Source organism: Colossoma macropomum, unplaced genomic scaffold, assembly GCF_904425465.1.
Source record: "Colossoma macropomum unplaced genomic scaffold, Colossoma_macropomum, whole genome shotgun sequence".
Lineage (NCBI taxonomy): Eukaryota > Metazoa > Chordata > Actinopteri > Characiformes > Serrasalmidae > Colossoma > Colossoma macropomum.
The window spans coordinates 28178181-28199227 of record NW_023494784.1 but is presented as its reverse complement, the minus strand read 5'-3'; the positions used below and the strand labels follow the sequence as shown (position 1 = coordinate 28199227).

Sequence of the window (21047 nt, the reverse complement as noted above, 5' to 3'; positions counted from 1 at the left end):
AGAAAAAGGTGAATTATATACAGCATGTGAGGGCCACTGCAGCTAAAACAGGGGCTACACAACAAAGATAAAGGACATAACGAGGCCAGGCAGCATAGGGATTTTTACCTCAAAGAGACTTCGTTCCCTGTACAAATGCAGGCGCACACACACACACATACCACTACACCTCTAATACTCAGGGGATATGGTTACCTGCTGTAGGCAGTAATTGTCCTTCTATAGGTGACATTACTTTGGTGCCTGTTCTATTCTGCTGTCAGTATGCATGTGCTTGAGGCTCCTCTCACTGCACTGTTACAGCTCCCTAATGCATAACGCTGTCTTTCCTTGGCCTTGTTTTATGCTAAGCTGCATTATTCTATCTAAGGGATATGTACTTAATTCTATTCTAAAAGACAAATTAGCAATTTGAAAAACAGCATTCTGTAAATGTCTATTTCAAAAGTCAAAGATCTGAAATTATGGTATAATTACACTGTCAGGAAAAAAAGGTACTGTACAGGTATATTTTTGTTCATGAAGGTACAATATAAATGCACCCTCGAAGGTACAACAGTGGTCTTAAGGGCCAAATTTTTCCAGGTGAAAGGTATGTATTTGTATGTACATCATAACCTAAAGACCTTTTAAAACTAAAAGCCTGGAGTCAAGACTGGGTGCTCTGAGTCAGTGCAACTACATATATATACTTGCAATGGAATTTGCAAAATTCAGCTCCCTAACTAAAGGTACTGAAGATGTACCATTAAAGCTATCAACTCAGTGACACTTCAGTATCTTTTTTTCCTACAAGTGTACAGTACTGTGCAAAACTCAGAAACCACCCTTCATTTAATTTTCAGTCAAACAGCCATTAAATAAAAGTTACTCATTTCTTCAGCATCAGAAAAAAAGCAGAAAACATTATTATTGAATTATATATAATAATATCAGTAATTACTGTGTCCACATTTTGTCTTTATTACAGCTTTCGTTGTTTTTGGGAGCCTTGCTTTCAGTTTTTCAAAAAAAAAACCTCCACAGTTCAGTCTTAGAAGTTGGTTGCATTTTCTTCTTCTCACGATTTAAGTAAGCCCAAACACATTCAGATGTTGCTGAGGTCTAGACTTTGGGGTTGTTCATTGTTCTGAGAACACCAGCAGCTTTTTTGTTTGATTTGCAGATTTTCTTTTCTCAGTAGGGGCTTTTTGACAGCTACACATCCTTTCAGAGTTAAAAAAATTCAATTGTGTTAAATTGTCTTGTAACAGTGGAAGGATGAACAGAAACACCTGTTGATTCTTTCAGACCTGAAGCATCTCTCAAACATGAAAGCTTTAAGTACTGTTCATCTTATGGTGACCGTTTTGGTGGTTGACCAGGTCTTACACAGTTGTTAAGAGTCCCTTTTTCCTCTGTCTTTTAATCCATTATTGAGACTTCTGTTTTTTTTTACTTGCGTTCCCTTCTTTATACAAGTAGATTATTTTATATCTAATCCTCAAGAAATAATATAGTCTTCTGAAAAATGAATAACTTGTACTTAATAACAGTTTTGACTGGAAGTTAAATAAATGTAGAGTCTGTGGTCTCTGGCTTTGCACAGTACTGTACATTTTCCTCATGGAATTGTCAATGGACATATTTGAAGTTGCAAGAGAAGCTTAAATTTATACACAATTTTAGTAGCCTTGCTCTAAAACACAATGTTGAGGTTCAAATGTTGAAGATTTCTGGGAACTTGAGAGTGTACCATGCGTTCATAAGGGTCGTCAGTCTCCGCTGCTTTGTCCAGCAGCTCTGTGTACTCCAGCTCCTCACACATGTGCTGCAGCGTATTTAGAGGCTCGTTCAGCTCCACGGGCATCGACACCTTGGACAGGTCTTTACCAATATTGTTCCTCAGGATGTTCCACAGGTTAATGTTGGAGGTATCAGGGGAAGGGGCAGGTAAGCATGTCCGTCGCCCATTACGGAACGCACCCCCGGCCAGATCTCCATTCGGCACTGCGGGGACAATATATGGAGAATGTTACTGTTGGTTATAGGATCTTACTGTAGGAAGCAGTGCCCATGTAAGAATTACAGAAGAGGGCTTACAGAATCTGTATCAATGGAAAAGCATTAAAGAATCACAGACTTGGTTAACAAGAGTCGAGATGGAATTATATCTTGAAGCCCTGTGTTTGGAATAGATCACCCCTGCACTCTAAGCTCTCTTGGCTAACTGGATTTTTCTGCTGCACTTGCATGCCATGTTGGCTGAGAGGGGAATCGGGATGCTCCAGAAACTGTGAGATGTGAATATAAACCATTTATCTATCACAGATTATAGCACCATGCCACTGGAGCCCAGGCACACTCCATTTTGGCCCTTTAAGGTGTTATTGTTGTTTAGATATACGTTCAATTTATATTACATAATAATTTATATGTATGTACTAATCATATCAGATATTTATATGTACATACATATATGGACATTGCCGCCAATGCTGATACACAAACCATTTATAAAAAGGAATAATTAGGACATATAGCTGAATTAGCATGACAGAAAAATTAAACATTTATTTCTGTATGGTTACAACTGCAGTAAAAAGAATAAATTGCAGACATTTTAACACAGGAGCCCAACATCACCTAAATATTATGCTCTTCAAGAGTACAATAAATGCATGGTAACACTTTATTTGAGAGGTCTTCATAACACCTGGATAATCATTGAATAGCATATTTATAAAGAATGTATGCCTGTAAGTATAAGATGCCATAAAATGTTTTATGAAGTAAATGACTTTAAGGTGCCTTAAGATAAAGTGACAGACATTTGTTCCATTTCTAAGCATAATTTCCAAGTAAAGGAGCTTGTAAAGCAGATACCTAATTAAGAACACCATATATCAGTTCTTTGAAAGATGCTGATGCCCTCAAACGTTTTGTACATGTCATAATATACATATACGCCCAAAAACATTTTTTTGAGGGTAAAAATAGAAATAAACTTGAGAAAATAAAGCACTCCACTTATGTCCCATTACCTTTTTAAAAGCAATAAAGTGACAGTTGTTGTTGTTATGAAATATGAAAGGTGAAGGGATCTGTACTTTACTTTAAATTACAATAATTCAGTAATTTTTGGTGAAAATAGTCTTAAAACATTTTAACTCCTTGGGACCACTGGTGGTTCCAAAACGCACTTCGTCATATTCTTCAGAACTTTCATATTTCATAAGCTACATTCAAAAGGTGGGTGTCATATGAGAGTTGTAACTGTCTTCTTTACAATCAAATAGATGGGTGATGTAATTTTAAACCCTTATAATAAAAGAAGCTGAACTCAATTTTTTTTCTACTGAAATTTGGCCCATTTTCCACAAATCCGAGCTATAAACTGGATCTCAGATGGTGTCTCTTCAGTGATCTGCTCTGTAAGAAATATTTTTATGAAAAAATACAAAGAGCGTCTAAGATTTTTGGCTTTCAGCAGTAAATTGTAAGCATATAGCAATATGTGCATGATCATAAAACACATTTTCTGTTAATTCGAGGGGAGCTTTTACAAAAAAATAAAAAACAAAATAAAAAAAATTTACATTAATTTCATGGAGTTACTGAATAATTTGCCTTACGATTTGGGCATGTAAATTCAGATGGAAAAACCAAAATATACCCTTGAGAATAAGAGGTTAATGTAATAGGTTACCAGAAATGTCAATTTGGTGACAAGAGACATTAAATTACAAATATAAGAAAAACAACACTATTTTTTGCTTAGAAAGAAAAAACTCTAAAGGCAATATATATAAGTATATATACATATAAGTAATATATAAAACACAGGAAAACTTTGTATGTTTATTATTTATTTGAAAAGTTGAAAAAATCTGTATTTGTTGCCAGAAAATAATGAATTCAGTTGACACAGGCTTTTAAAAGCCATTTGTATTCTCCCTAAAATTTGGTAACAGGGTTGCCAAAAAACAGTTAATGAACTCTTTTAATGGAAAGTGACATATTACTTGAGTAAAAGTATTTGGTTTTAAGTGGTTTTAAAAGAGAGTTACACTAGCTATTAGTTATTATTTCATATTTATTATTTTGATGAACAGTTTCTATTAGAGAGACTTGTGTGTGCAGATATAAAAAACAGGGTTACCTGTTCATGTCTGCAATCACCAAGGGTGCCTTCTTTTTTTTCATTTAAAGTCTATATAATTGGTATATGGTGTTCTTAACTGCCCTTTGTCTTCTTAGTCCCATTATTTGCAAATTATGCTTCATAGGATTGTTACCAAACAAACATATGTCTGTTATTTTAGTATTTTATTTCAGGCCCCTTATGTCTATACAATGCCATATTCTTCATAAAACATGTCATGTCATTTTGTGATTACTGGCATAAGCTAGCCTTCCGCCCAATGACAGCTGGGATAGGCTCCAGCACCCCACCGTGACCCAGAAGGATAAGCGGTTTAGATGATGGATGATGATGGATGGCATAAGCTATTCATAAATACTCAAGTTACTAAAATAAATACATTATTTAATGTTTAGTCCCTACTTAGGAAGCCTTGAAATAAAGTGTTAGCAAGTACGTCATCAAATACTGGTTTTATAATATTGGTCAAATCTAAAAAAAATTTTTATAATTGCAATTACCTGCTGATACCAATTTGATATTAACTGTGCATCCCTTTTACATAATTATGTAATTACAGTTTGTAAATTGTATTTACGGTTTTACATTCTGCATCAGCAGGTTTGATTTCACATTTCTAATTTTATCTCCATTTTCTATTAGGCAAATTTTAAAAAATGTATTTATAACTTTTTTATATGATTATACCCAAAACTATTTTTTTTTTCATCAAATTTAAACCATAATGAAATATCTACTCTTGTACTTACAAACAGAAATATGGTGTTGACTGAATGCTTCAAATATGTGTTTGTTTCAATGAGTAAATATAATTAAAATATAAAAAACAAAATATTTAAACAAAAGCATTTCAAAGTGTATACTCCATAGAAGACCTAAAAGGGTTAACAAATACACATGGTAAAAAAATCCATCAAATATCAAGAAACTTGAGTGAAGGGAAGGGTGGTGCTGGAACCATCATAATTAGATTTCATTCCACTTATCTGGATGGTCTAAGGACTGGCCCAATAACAGGTATGCAATGCTGAGTAAACGACTTTTTCATATTCTCAATAACCTGAGAGCGATTACAGTCACAGGCTGATAAATGATTCATCTGTGAGGCAGCGTTTCTAGATTGCATTTGCTTTTGGAGAGGGCCATCAGTGCTAACTTTAAATATCTTAGCATTCACTTGATTCAGAACTGAGCTAGAGCTGAAGTGAGCTCCTCAAACTAAACTTAGTTACCTTAAAGACAGAGGCTGACAAATACTGTCTACATGTACGTGTGTGTGAGAGAATCCAGCACAAAATCATTCCATCACATTATCTACCTTCTCTAATGGACATAAAGGCTCTGAGTCAAGGATGAGAGAGACAGAGGAAGACAACAGAGAATAGGAACTTACTTTGTCGAGAAATGTTATCAGTGACGCTGGCGTTGTCCTCTGAAATGTTATCACTCACATCACTGACGTAAGACTCATCATCAGAGGCCTGGAGAAAGGGGCAGGTGGAGGGGGAAAGAAAGAGAGGGGGTGGGGAGAAAAGCAGAAGAGGGAAGCGGAGAAAGACTTATTTAAGTTACATGAACTGATGCATATTCACTCACTGTCATGCTCAGTCAGTATCTCTCTCTCTTTCTCTCTCTGCAGTGCTGACTAATTGAGTACACTTTCACAGTGTGTGTGTGTGTGTGTGTATTTGTGCGTGTACCGACTGTTGTACTGATGCTCTGCAGAACAGAATAACCCACTGCAGCATTTTAAAGCTCCTGATACAGTCACCTAATCAATACAGGCAGAGCACTTACAGAGCACTACATTACTACTACATCACACACACACAGCAAATATAGTTCAGGAACGGCTTTGTATTTGTATTTTTAATGTATTAGTTCTAAAAACTGAAGCATGCAGCCAAAAATGTATTTCCGGGAGGACTACAACTATACTTTAGCAATATACCATAGAGTACTCAGACAAAAAGTGTGATGCACGACTGAGGTATACCAAGCCAAAGCTAGCCTCAGCTGTCACATTTATGTTGGTTTTAACTTGGTAATGAGTGGTTAACATGATAATGAGTGGTACTGACTAGTAATGAGTGGTAAACATAACTTTATAACCTTGGAATATAGAACTTGTAGTAGCCTATTATGGTATATTCCAATTATTTTGTCAAATTTTTAGTTGTTTGGTAATATAATCATGAACATATTGTTGTCAGTGCCTCAGTTTACACAAATCTGGGTTCTTAGGGTTTGTTTAATGTGGGTTTGGGACATTTACTTTATGTACTTTACATACATGCTTATACATGCTTTAATACAGTTGATGTGTGCATACATTGCATATTTTTCAATGGCCTAGAACGTGGCTTGGCTAATCAGATTTCAGAACCTGAACTATCTAGCTTATATTTGATATTACAAAGGGTTGAATGCTTAATTTTACTTAGCACTACGAATACTACATACTATATGTGAGATCACAGGTGCACATAGACCCTTACTCCCACACCCATACCCTTACCTCATTCTCTGATGAGCTGGCTGAAAGCAGCACTTCTTGAGCGTCAAAGAACTCAGAGACAGATTCTGACATGGAGAGTCTGCTCTCATTGGAGGCCTGCTGCGTGAGAGGAATCCCCACATGGATCTGTTCACTTGCCTGCCACACACAAATATAGTCGTACGCAAAGATTTTAACACCCCCATCAAATTACATGTTCTGTTTATTTTCTAACTGAAAATCAGTTGGCACAAATTTAAATATGCCATAATAATATGTAAACTTTTGCCCAAGTCACAATTTATTTGTTAAAATTGATAAAACATAGAATTTAACTGGGGTCCCCAAATTTTGGCACCTGACTGTACATATTCTTCGAGGGTTCAATGATATTTGGTTTGCAGATTTGGAGAAATGGTCTTCAGTATTTAGTAATTCAGACATATTATTCGGTAACTACTGCAAACTATTCTGTCACTGTAATGAAACTAGCATATAAAATGTGTATCTATAAGAGTTATGAGGGTGAAGAACTGAAGTTTGAAGGTTTAAGACTGGATTTGGGAGTTAAAGTTTACAATGACAATGGGGGCAGAGCGGACGTACCTCATCTGGACTGCTTATTATGTTGACGCTGACTACCTGGTCTGAGAGCACGGACTCTGAGTGGATACGATTCAGCCGGGTCTTCAACTCTGCGTTCTGGGACAGGGCCTAAACCAAGAGAATAGCACAAACCAAACACGAATCAAACTCCCAAATGGAAGTAGATCCATGGGCTTAGTTGAAAGATATTTTGAGTAATGTTCAGTGCTCTCATGTTGTGATGTTTTCTCTCCTTTTCCATGAGGACACATTTAAAAATATGCTGCATAATTCATTACCTTCATCTGCATTCCCTGTATGTGATCACGGACCGAGTGAACTACAGTGTAAAGTACCACAGCCTCTAGAAAAGCCTGTGCACATGCCTCTACAGTACAGCTTAAAACAGACAGAATAAAAAGGAACTATGTATAATGTACAATAATACAATGCATTTTAAGCACCTTTCCAAGCAACCCAAAAAAGAGAAAATAATTATAATAACATTTCACAAATCAAAACTAAGATGCTACACTGCAGGATGCCACTTGAAAGTTTGTGAATCCTTTAGTATTACATGAATTTCTACATAAATGTAACCTAAAATTAAATCTTCATTTAAGTCACAACTAGAGATAGAGAACCCAATAAAACAAATTCCACAAACAATTATATAGTTCTTCATTCATTTACTGAACAAAGTGATCCAGCATGGAATTTCTCTGTTGGCAAAAGTATGTGAACCTGTGCTTTCAGTAACGGGTGTGAACCCCTTGAGCAGCAATGACTTCAACCAAATGGTTCCTGTAACTGTACATTGACTTGGGGGAATCTTGGCATATTCCTCCTTACAAAACTGCCACAGCTCTGTCATGTTGGTGGGTTTTCTTGCATGAACACCACACTGTAGATTCTGCCCCAACATCTCTATTGGATTAAGGTCTGGACTTTCAGGCAGCCATTCCAAAATGTAACATTTCTTCAGATTTAAACATCCTTTGTAGACTGTATGTACATTCTTTGTAACTGGTGTTTTTTTGCGTTGTTGTCTTACTGCAGCAACCACCTTCTGTTGAGCTTCAGTTCACAGACGGATGCCCTGACACTGTCCTGTAGAATTTCTTGATACAATCCAGAATTCATAGCTCCATCAAATGATGGTAAGCTGTCCTGGCCCAATAGCAGCAAAACAACCAAAATTATGAAACTGCCACCACCGTGTTTTGGAGCTGGGAAACGGTTCTTATGCTGGAATGCAGTATTGAGTTTTTAGTAAAACATAACATTTAAGTTTATTGTTCATCTAAGTAGTCTTTTGGCTTGTCCAGGTGGCCTTTAGTTTAAACAGGCAGCAGTGTTCTTTCTGGAGAGTAGTGGCTTTCACTATGCCATCATTCTATATGTACTACTTTTGTTTAGTGTTTGCCTAATTGTGGACTCATGAACACTGACATAAGCCAGTGTAAGAGAGGCCTAGAGATCCTTAGATGTTACGCAAAGGTTCTTTGCGATCTCCCAGAATATTACATGTCTTACTCAGAGTAATTTTTATTAGATGACCACTACTGGGAAGGGTAACCATGGTGTTGAACTTCCTGCATTTGTACACTACCTGCCTGACAGTGGATCACTGAAGTCAGAAAAAGTACATGGACCTCTTCTAGCAAATATTTTTCTGAGGTTCACAGAAATCTCATTTGACTGAGACATGGCATGCACTAACAAATGTGTGTGGTAAAGACCAGACTTTGATGGTGAAGAATCAGGTTGATGATTTTAAATAGGATAGGGTCAGCTACACTCACATCTGATTATCATCTAACTGATTGAACCTCCTGACCCTATTTATCACCTATACCAAACTGATAATTCTAGATGTTCACATACTTTTGCCACCCAAAATATATGATCTTGGATCACTTTGTTTAATGAATTAATTGAAAAACTGCCTGTGTTATTTGTTTTACTGGGTTCGCTTTATCTATTGTTATAAGTTAAATGAAGATCAGACCACATTTTAGGTCAATCTTAGGCAGAAATGCACACAATGCTAAAAGGTTCACATATTTTAAAACAGCACTGTATGTTGCCATGCTTAGATGAATTACAAACCCAGTGAGACAGCCCAAATGAGCTTATTGTCCCTTGGCTAATCCAAGTAACACTTAATCTTATTCCAATTGTGCTCACAAAGACAAAAAGGGCCTTTTGGAGAATGATGTCCTCTTTCCCTCTCATTAAGTTATTATCAAACCAAAGTAATTACACAGGAAATCAACGTCACAATGCAAGTTTATGGCTTCACACTTTCTGCTGGCAGTTATGTCATTTATGAAGCAGACCCTCGCTTAATTTTATTTCTTATAATCACATTGTCAAGCTTCATTTCCAGGGTCATCAACCCCTCTGAGGTGCATGGTTGCTATAGAGATCGTAACCTTGGCAGTAGTATGAAGAGGTTAGACTAACCTGTGACAGGGAGCGCCGCAGGGTCACAATCTGAGCTGACTGACTGGAGTGCTCCTGCTCCGACAGCACCTGTTTGATCTTCTCCTTCTCTATGGCCACCGTGTTAAAGGCAGACTTTAGCAGTGAGTGCACTACAACACACAAAAACAAACAGCTTCAGGTGCTGTCAACTTTGTAAAAATGAATGATGTTCGCTCTCCTGATAAACCAGCTATCAAAACAAGGCCTGCTGATGTAGTCAGTAATTTCATTTAATGCTAACCTTTCTGAGCGATAATGCAAAAATCTTCCTGCAGTTTGATGTAATCGCTGGCACATTCAATGCTATCAGTTAGACGGGTAACAGGGGTCTGGTACTCAGCAAGCTCCGCGCATAGATTTGGGTTAGAGGAATGAAGACGCACTGCCGACCGGGTAGCACTCAAAGGAACCTGCTCAACACAAACACACACATGCCATAGACAACCACACACACACAAATATTAGGAGAAAGCAAATCAAACGTCCTTTCCTTGGACAACAGAAATTTAGAAAAATCCAAAAAGTACGTAAGACAAAAACATCACCCTAGGCAAGGGCTACAAATCCCAGATTCCTGTGTTTACAGACTATTGCTTCAGCCATACAGAGCATCTAAACAGCAGATGTAGTAGATTTTTGCCCTAAGGCAGACTCGACACAGACTAAAGAAAATTCACATATGCTAGCAATGAAAGGTCATTCAGCTTCATACCATAAAAAAAAAAAGAACAGCACAGACACAGTAATGTCCTTCTCATGTGCTACAACTGAATGAAGAAAGCAAATCACACAACCAATGAAGCTACAGAACAGCTGTACCTGGTAATGACTAAATGAAGTGCAGTGTTAAGTAAGCCAAAGCCCATAACCCACATCAGTGCTGTTTAACTCGTCAATTTAATTAAATAAACAATTAGTGGTCTCTGACTTTTCACTGCGCAATATTTACATTTTTATGAACCCCTATATTTAATGTAAACATTAGGTCTACATATACTGGGTAATTCACTTTTGGGTTATAACCTGTTAACAAAATTTATGAAAAAACAAGTATATACATACTGTCTTCAATCTGATAAACAAAGAAAGAGAAATGCAATGCCAGCTGGCTAATTTTATTGTTTTGTAGACTCTCAAATGCCAAATCAAGAGACAAGAGGTCACTTTTATTAACTTAAATAATGACATTTTAGAATCATGCAAATTCTGAAAATTCAGAGTCCTGAAGGGCCATAGGATTACTTACAGTTACTCTGAATTTATCAGAAGCTGAAACATTACTATGTTATTAGTAGGTGAGATTTAATTCAATATTTCAATATGCTGTGCTAAAATCTGATATAACAGTGACAATATACTACAATTTGAACATTTTGGTTTTACTCTTAGTGTAAGTAAACATATGTGAACCTCAGAAAGAGTCTTTCAGGTGTGCTTCATGGAGGAACACAGCATATTCATAAAGGGCTTAAGCTTGGTGATGGTAACACTTACTTTAGCCTTGCGTGACCTGGGTAGACTGTAGATATGGGGCTGTATATCAGAACCTGATAGCACACATTTAAATTACAGTTACTAGTTACCTGACACTAAGTTTCTATTTAACCACACTTTTTGGCATATGGTGTGCACATTCTAATATATCTGATATAAAACCTTGCGTAGACCATGATTTTCTTTAAGCCCTACTCAGCCACTGACCTACTGGGCCACATTTGGCAAAAAAAACAACAGGGGCTTTTTCATTGCAGCAATATCTCCTTTAAAACACACATTAAAAAAGAACTTTGCTCATATCTTCTAGGGTTCTAGGATCACTCATAATATATTTTGCTAACATTTTACAAAGCAACCTTAAGTTTTTTCATAACACAGAAAACTTTGCAAAATACAACTATAGTTTATTTAATATAGTGATAATATGTATCATATCATGGAGCCCCGTGGTACAGCTTCAGGGATTAGCGCTCTTGCAGCAAAGTCAGAGTGCAAACTGCTGATTGTGTTAAAACAAATCATTAAGAACATAACAATTATCATGTCACTTTGATGAGTCATTTGCTTACTGTCACCCATAGTGGTTCTGCAGAGCCCGGCAGTGTTTGCACACTGAGCACTATAATACAGTGATGCCTTTAAATGGATGCCAGTGTGGAGTGAGACCCTGCAGAGCAGTTTAAAAGGTTTCTCATGGATGCATTGACTCAGAATGCTTAACCTTTTCTTCAGCATGAGATGCTACCTTGCTCTCGCTCATGGCTAAGGTTAAAGACTGCGATAAGTAGACAGTTAAGAGGGTGAGTGAACTGTCAGTGAGGGGCAGGTGTGTGTGCAAGCTTTCTGTGTTTACTGTAAGCCAGAAGGGGGTAGACCTGGGTTAAACTCCCACAGCTGTGGAATCTCTGTGTGTGTTTGAAAGAGAAACAAATAAGAAGAGACAGAGAAAGAGTGAGAGAGATATATTTGGCCTTAACTGCTACTATTATAGTACCCTAGTGTTCTTTGTAGCAGTAGTACGAATTGTAAAGATTGCCAAGTTAGATTTTTTTGGTGTACTTTACCCACATTCGTTATTCTCAAGGCTCAAGGCTTCAGCCTTTCCATACCATTTGGAGCCATAATGGAAGTTACATCCTATTTGAAATCTGAAACCAATGTATAAAGCACTCACAACATCCAACCGAACTGCATGTGACCACATTACAAGGTAAAACATAAACAGATACTTCTGTGTACTTGGGCATTTACTGCCAGAAAACCGTAAAGCATCAAAGTTCTAGATAACAAACCAAGACATTCAGTGAGAATTAGAGCAAGAGAGAGATGATGTACCTGCAGTTGCATTTTTGCGTCTTTGCTGACACTTTTTGTTCTCCATCTTCTGCTGACTCTCTTGTCTTTCTTTGATAACTCTACACAGTTACTCTAAATTACACACACACGCATATAACCAGGCATGCGCACACACACACGCGCACACACACATGGAGGACATGGGAGTGAGTTAATAGCATGTGAAAACAGCATCTAAAGCACTAAAAGCAGATGAAATATTATTAGAGGTGACAGCTGTTAGCTATCGTAGCATGGAAATGACAAAATAATGCATATATATTCAAATACAAATACACATACAAATACATATACAAATAAAACCTATTTTTGTGCAAATAACATAACTGAAACTATACATGACATTTTTGGTCTCTAGGATTTACAAACTGATTTTATACATGTATAAAATGTATAATGCATACAATACACATCTACAAAGTCTGCAATTAAATTTGTTTCTCTGTGTTGTTTCAAGCCTGTTCATGTTCATTATTTTTAGGCATTTGTGATAACACAAATTATTTCCTCTCCTGTGTGCTAGCTGGCTGCTGGCCCTCGTTTTAGAAAGCATGTAGTCTTAGACAGAACTACAAAAAATGACAACTTGATCATTTCTACAGTCTGTTAAGTCTGTAGACTTCATTTGAACTACTGATACAACACCATGTGAAGCTGTTTACACCTAGCATCAACATGCGTTTCTGGTGATCCAATTTGACTTGACCACACTAATCTTGATAACACTCAACATAACTGTAAATGGAATGTGTTTTCTATATTTGTGTACAAGCAGAAATGTATCTGCCGAGAGGTGAGAGGATAAACAAGGAAATGCAAAATGGAAGATGGAACTATCCTGAAACCAAGTGCCTTCTTGCACTGTGGGGTAACAGGGAAATAATCAGATGAACAAATTAAAGAAGTAAAACAAAAATTACATGTGTTGATGAACTTTTTATGTGAAATCAGATCTCGTCTGGTCATACTGGAGATGAATTTTAGTGAAAAGTATAAATGGAAACCTGCCAAAGTATACATTCATATGCAAATGTTTGAACACCCATGGTTAAATGACACATTTTGTTCATTTTCAAAGTGAAAATAAGTTAAGACATCCTCTACAGGGCACAAACTTAAACATTTTTTTCTGCCAATTTAAGTGCACAATTTCTTTTCACTTGCTGAGTTTAATATATTAGAAAAAAAAAAAGTGAAATATTAAGTGAGCCATAATTTTTGCATAGGCCACATTTAATGCTTTATTTCTTTGCAATGTGTGAAATTCAGTAAATAAACAGTAATTGTGCATTACAATATGCAGAAAAGTGTTCTCTGTAGAGAGTGTGTTAATTTATTTTCACTTCGAAAATCAACAAAGCATTTAAAGTGACCAGGGGCGCCCCAACTTTTGCATATGACTGTATGCAAAGATATGATCCAGACACATGTTAATGCAAAGTAAAAACAGTCTCCCTCACTTCAAAATATAGTCAAAATTCATTTTCTTTATTATACACACTCTATAATTCAATATTAAATGAAATCAACTTTAGGTGAGTCAATTTGAATGTACAATCAGTGTATAATTAGGCGTTTAATTAGTTAGAGTTAAGGTAAGTTTATGATGGAATATGGAGAAGCCCTGATTTGGGAAGAATGGATGACATGCTGATAAAGATGATAGACAGTTAAAGCACATTTGATGCTATGAGGCATGTCAGGTATGACATGACAGTAACACACATTGACTGGAACATGACTACTTATACACACAATAATACACCTATACCAATACACATACACTGATACACATGCAGAGGAATGTGAATTTTGTAAATGAAAGTATTTTTTAATGAAGTGTAATGAACATTTATTTATTAACAAATATATATTTGATGGGATGTTTAAAAAAAATAACGTGCATACTGGACATGGGATTACATAATAATAAAAAGAGAGACTGTGAAGGTTTAAAACGTAAGGTGATTAAATGGTGGTAGCAGTGCCATTGCTCCGAGGGACTGGGTTTGGTTGGTGTCCATAAAAGGCCTCACACACATGCACGCACGCACGCGCACACACACACACACACACACACACACACACACACACACACACACACACACACACATACGCACACACACACAGCTGTATTTTCACCCAGTATGTCAATCTATGACTTCCCAGAGCTAGAGCTGTTTATTTTTAGCTACACTTATGTGCATATGTTTGTTTGTCTGTGTAAATGTATTACCTGCATGTCTGTGAAGCTTGGTGCTGACTGTGTTCTCTGTAAAATCTCCAGACTTTGCAGTAACCGGCTCAGCTCCATCAGACTAGACTGACAATGTGCAAGCTCTAAAACATACAGGCAGATACAAACATTCAGTACATACATAGCAAAAAATTAAATAATAAAAATAAAACAGAATTCAAGTGAAAACCATGTATGTGTGCAGCCGATCTGTTTTCCTGTTGTTCCACGTTTATCTTAATGCACTGTGTAACAACAATCTGAATCAGAACAGCTCATAATGGAGGGTGCAGGCCTTTTAAACACTTTTGCCAATTCCTTATGATCTTAATCCAACACCCCATCTTATTACCTTTGCCCGAGGAAGAGTAGCTAAACCTCAGTCTCATCAGCTACTACACAAATTCTTATATAGCTGGAGGGGAGAAAACTGCAGAAGCGTGTATACAAGGGTGTGTAAGATGTTTATATCTTTGAGCTCACAACAATTTAATTTAATATTGCTGCTTCAGGAAATGATTCAGCGCATCATGAAATGTCAAAAATAATGTTGTTTACAGTCTTTTGATATGATTCAGATTTTTTTTAAAAAACCAAATGTGACAGGAAGAACTATTTAAACAGCACTGGAATAAACAATAAAAATAAAACAATAAAAATGGAACAATAAAATCCGTAAGTCCCATCAAGTTGTTTCAGACTCCAGGTGACAACATGGACAGTGTTCCTCCAGAATATCCTGTCTTCTCTTTGGGTCTTCAGGCTTCTGAATTACTTGTTCATGATTCCTCTAATTGTATCCATCCATCTTCTTGCTGGACATCCTCTTCCTCTTTTACCTTCAGCACTTCCAAGCATAATGGTCTTTTCCAACAAACTGTTTCTTCTCAGAATACATCCAAAATAAGACTGTTTCAGTTTGGATATCTGGGCTTTGAGTGAGAGATGAGGCTTGATTTGTTTGAGGATCCATTTGTTTGTTTTATTTGCCAACCAATGAACTCTCAGAAGTCTTAGCCAACACTAAAGTTCAAAGGCATCTATATTTTTTCTGTCTGACTTGATTATTGTCCAGTTTTTACTTTAATAATGAACCACAGAGGACACTTTAGCCTGGACATTTATGATCTTTGCCTGTAGAGACAAATCACTGCATTTAAAGATATTTTTAGCTCCTTCATCCTTGCTCTGCCAATGTGTGTCATATTTTTGAGTGCAAGATTCTCTGTTGTTAATAATTGATCCAAGTAGGCCAACGCTGTCCATCATTCCACATCTTCTCCATGAATGGAAACGTTAACTGTCTTTCTTGTTGTCATAAACTTGATCTTCTTCACATTGAGCTGAAGTCCCATTTTTTCACTCTGTTCTTTAACCTTCCTCATAAGGGCCCTCAGGTCATCCAGATTTTCCGCTATGGGTGTTGTGTCACCCACATATCGAAGGTTTTTGATGTTTCTTCCACCAATGCTGAATCTTCTACCATCTTCCTCCAGTCTTGCTTTTCTCATTATATGTTCTTATACAGTTGATGGTGATGGTATGAAGCCTTGTCTAACTCCTTTTCTGAAATGGAACCATTCTGTCCGTCCATTTTCTATCCTGACTATGGCCTATTGATCAGTGTAGAGAGCCCTCATTTTAACAATGAAATGTTTTAGTATTCCCACTATGTGGTTGTTAAAGCCGAAGGCTTTGCTGTAGTCAATGAAACACATGTTGACTTCCTTCTTGAACTCCTTGTTTTTTTCAGTAATCCAGCAAACACCTGCATTGATGTCTCTTGTTCCTTTGCTTTTCCTGAATCCTGCTGGTACATCTGTCAGTTCTCTTTTGATGTAAGGCTCTGGTCTGCACTGAATGATCTTGAGTATAATTTTACTGGCATGTGATATTAAGGAAATTCTGCAAAAGTTTGCACACTCATTCTTGTATTCTTTCTTTGGTACTGAACATACTTGACCTCTTGAAACTTGACCTCTTCCACTCTGCTGGCCATTAAGCTGTTTGAGCATATACTTAATGAGCATATTTAATATGCTCAACCTACTCAATTAGCACATAATTAACATTATGAAAATGTATTATTAAAAATATTATAAACTGTTACAATTAGTTCTAACATTCCAAAATCTATGCACAAATTAATTGCCATATTCAAATTGATGCATCACAGCACCTAATGTGTTCCTACAAACCACTGAAAAACATTAGAAACTCTGGTTCTACACCAGATTTCTCAAAGACAAAAATAAATGGGACTTTGGAAAATCACTGCCATCACACCCCAAAATGATTTTACATTTGACACATTTTATCCTTGGTATATTTTTTCACTGAAGGTGGATCCTCTAAATTACAATGTCATTAAGCAGCAGATATATGAATTTCACTACATGCGGGCTAATACTGCTGCACACTGAACTGATATCATAAGACAGGCAGGTACAGAAAAATACCCCTAACAAACCAGCAAGCTTTGTTGAGTGTGGTAGTTAAGGTGTTTTGGCAGTAGAGGGTACATTAAGAGTAGCTGGTGTTATTATTTAACAGTGTTGAAGTTTAATAATATACTTACTTTCACACAATGTTATTTCAGTGCACAGGAGTTTCAGCTTGCTATTAGCACAGATGTAACAATGTTTGTACTCCTCAATGACCTAGATCCAGTGACACTCAGTGAAAAATGTACGTAGGACAAAACATACCAGGAGCCTAAGTTTGGAACCTTTTTGTGTACCACGTGGCATGATACCAGCGATTTCTGAAAACCCCTTTCATTTTTGCCCTAGATCTGGAGTTGCTTTTAAAGGCACGACACATGACTTCAAAGGTCTATGCATGCATACGTGAGCATTTAGTAAGTGTGTTACCTTCTGCACACTTGTCCATCTCCTCTGACTCCTGCAGCCATGCTGCTACTTTGCTCTGGCCATTGCTGCAGGAGGGTGGCAAGCTGGTGGTGCAGGTCAGGGGCGGCTGCCAGGGCAGAGAGCTGGGCTTCACCTGCTGCTGAGAACACACAAACACACATACAAATAAAGAAACAAATATATACAAACAACTTGGATGTGCTTATGCTTCGTGAATTATAAAATGAGCAGACAGCAGATGGCACAAAGATGAATGCAGGGATCCCACAACCTACAGCTTTTAACAAGCTTTCCATTCCATTCAAGGATCAGAACTAGCAAGCAAGATAAAGACTCAATTAGTAACATTTTAAAACATTTTTATTGTTTCTTTGGATGTGTAAGTTCGAGAGAAAACAACAAAAGAAGCATTAGCCTAACAGGGCTTTGGAATGTGAAGTCCACCAATTTGGCAGGGTTCGTCAGTCTAGACTTGTTTAGAATAGCTGAAAACCCCTAACTTTTCTATTGCTTTCCTTGATTTTGGCTGATCTGTAGCTTATGATCTCACCAAATACGTTTGCAGAGATGACTAGCACATGAATCTACATGACTACCGGATCACAGATCTGAACAAAATCAAAGAAAACAGATTGGAAAGGAATATTTAATTAGCTATTCAGAAGTAGCTTTAGTTAAACAGCACATATGAAGCATTGAAGTGAGAGTGTAGATAATCATTAAGCTCAAACTAATTTAAAAATTAGCAAATTTATCATGTTTGGAACCAGCAAACTAACTCTTCACAAACACCTCATGGGCAACAGGATGTAACTGCTGGTGGAACAGAAAACTGAAATAAGAAGCAAATCTCAGCACTGAGGTAGGATCAACAAACTTAACATTTTACCTCTCTAAACTCTTTGTTTTTCTCAAAAACATATGAGGTGAAGTAACTTAAGTTGTCACTGGGCTAGTAAAGTTAGCTGAGCTGCCAGACAATTAGCGTTTACTTGTTCTGTTTCTCCTGTAGATTTAAGATTGACTGCCTCTTCAGTGTAAATGTAAGATTTCTGTGATCTAATATGGACAGTGGAATATTCCAAACTCGAGTAAAATATGGCAGTAACTGAGTTAAATCAAAGACTGTATGAATCCTCTCTGGTTAAAAATGCCAGTGGCCGAGTGAATAACGTTACATCTGACAGTGGCTGAGTGAAATACGGCATTGAGTCAAAGATGTCAGTAAGTTAACTGAGTGAAATCTGCCGGTGGCTGAGAGAAATAATTATTTGTAAACTGTACATGGGTACAGTTTGATGCAACAGGAAGCCGAATTTCCTCACAACATCTATTACCTCAGGAGGCTGCCCACAGCATTCAAACACACTGTGAAGTTATGCTTAGTTTTATAGTTTACAGTTAGTCATACTGTGTCCTAAACCACATCAACAAGTCTGCATGGCCTTATCTTAATGAAGTCCTGGATGTGGTTTGAGCAAGATAAGAGAGGTTTTGGGAATGTATTTAAGGAAAACATTTGGGGGACTATGGACTTCTAGTATTTGTTAGCTACATTTGCCAGTGCTAAACTAAACAAGCATAATGTATGTAAACCAAACATGTCTTGGCTGATTAACCACATGTCATGTAAGTAGATAATTGTGTACAACTGATTTTTCGCCAAACCTTTCCTTTAAGTTGAGCTGACATAGGTGGAGGGCTCATAAAGGGCAGCTGTATTACCCACTATGCTATGCTGACTGCTGAATGTGTTGGTCTGAACTTAAACTGAGGTTTTGTATGTTACTGAATGTGCTGGTGTGGTATTGAATGTGCTGGTGTGGGTTAAGGTGACTTTCAAAAGGTGCAACTGCATTAGCTGACATCATTAACAGAATGCATCCAACATCCGTGATGCACATTATTATGTCTTTGCATTGCAATATTTATACCCTAATAAACATTCCAAAAGATTATTGTTAAAACAAAAAAAATGCTCTAAGCTAAAGAACATCAGACAAAATTATGAAAAAACTAAACTAATATAGAGACACTGTATCTGCCTGCTCCTGCTTTGTTTCCACAGAACGGGTGAAATGAGAAGCTGGTGTATTTTTTTTGATGAGTCATTACTGCGTTCCACTGAGTGTGTCACAGAGACCTTCCCTGGAGGAGTACTATATCTAACACACACAGACAGAAGCACAAAGAAACAGATATAGAGAGAAAGACAGAGAGTGGAGGAGAGAGCAGACGAGAGAGAGAGATAGAGAGAGTGAGTGAGTGAGAGAGAGAGAGAGAGAGAGAGAGCGAGAGGGAGAGAGAGAGAGAGAGCGAGGGAGAGAGAGAGAGAGAGAGAGATATTCACCTTGGTTTCGTGAGCAGAAGAGGGGGTTGTCTGAGGTGACTCGAGGCTGGCGGGAGGAGGGAATGCTCGTAAGCTGGCATCGCGAGGGGAACGCACAATCTCATTCTGCCTGTACAGACGGTGGTGACGCAGCTTACACACCCAGGCATCAAACACGTCTGGAGACTTCACCTACACACACAGGCAGAGGACAGCAAAGAGACAGACAACACATGTCTTCAGCATCTGTCTGTCTGGCTTGCTGCTTGCTCAGTTGTTGCAAACACACAAATGCAATCACACATTTATACACCCACACACAGTGCTGTTAGTGTTATCTTCACGTGTTCTCTTGTCCTTCTCAGCCTCTTACCTTGAGATGATAGATGTGCTCCTCTGTGTCAAGGTCTATGCGCCGAGCTCTCTTCTTTATGGACATCACAGACAGACCTACATCTATACTGCCATGGAGCTTTCCTTTCTGAATCTGACACAGATAGAGAGAATGACACTCACACTTTCAGTATGTTGGAACTAAAGCTGTCACAAATGACTAATACTAATCAGACAATCCATCAATTATTTTCATGATCAATTGAGTCATCAGTTCTAAATAAAAGGCTAAACAATGGACTTAACTGAACAATAACAAACCATGCATAGCCTTTCGAAGATTATAAAATCCTCTACTAGAAAAAAAAAACTAACTAGGAAACCTTTGAAAAACTTAAGCATTTACAAACCTATCTTTGTAGAAACCCAGTATATGTAGTGTCTACCCAGTACCTAGTTTGGCAAATCAATCCTTCACTAAATTAAAGCATGTCTTGCTGTTGGAATTGAACAAAACTATGTGATTGCTGGAGTGCACCAAGAAGTCAGGAACCAAACCTGTATTCTTCATCAAATTGTTTTCTTCTAATCTGTTTTACCTGGCAAAACACACTTACTGCTGAGAAAAAGAGATTTAAACAATTTTCTTGGCTGCCTAAGACTTTTGCACAGGACTGCATATATAAAACACCTGAAATGCACTTAAA

General features: G+C 37.3%; 1 protein-coding gene across 2 annotated transcripts in view; it reads right to left on the bottom strand.

Moving 5' to 3' along the window:
* Positions 1–21047, bottom strand: part of osbpl6 (oxysterol binding protein-like 6) — a 60921-nt gene that overhangs the window by 9360 nt on the left and 30514 nt on the right. The window contains exons 5-15 of one of the 2 annotated variants that reach the window (XM_036567031.1): positions 20381–20494; positions 20029–20199; positions 17679–17817; positions 14806–14909; positions 12549–12641; positions 9958–10126; positions 9696–9826; positions 7248–7355; positions 6663–6800; positions 5538–5625; positions 1736–1989 (exon numbers count right to left, since the gene is read on the bottom strand). In XM_036567031.1, the coding sequence (XP_036422924.1) occupies positions 1736–1989; positions 5538–5625; positions 6663–6800; positions 7248–7355; positions 9696–9826; positions 9958–10126; positions 12549–12641; positions 14806–14909; positions 17679–17817; positions 20029–20199; positions 20381–20494 (1509 nt within the window). The remainder of the gene's footprint in view (positions 1–1735; positions 1990–5537; positions 5626–6662; positions 6801–7247; positions 7356–9695; positions 9827–9957; positions 10127–12548; positions 12642–14805; positions 14910–17678; positions 17818–20028; positions 20200–20380; positions 20495–21047) is intronic. The other variant, XM_036567040.1, reaches the window with a different exon arrangement.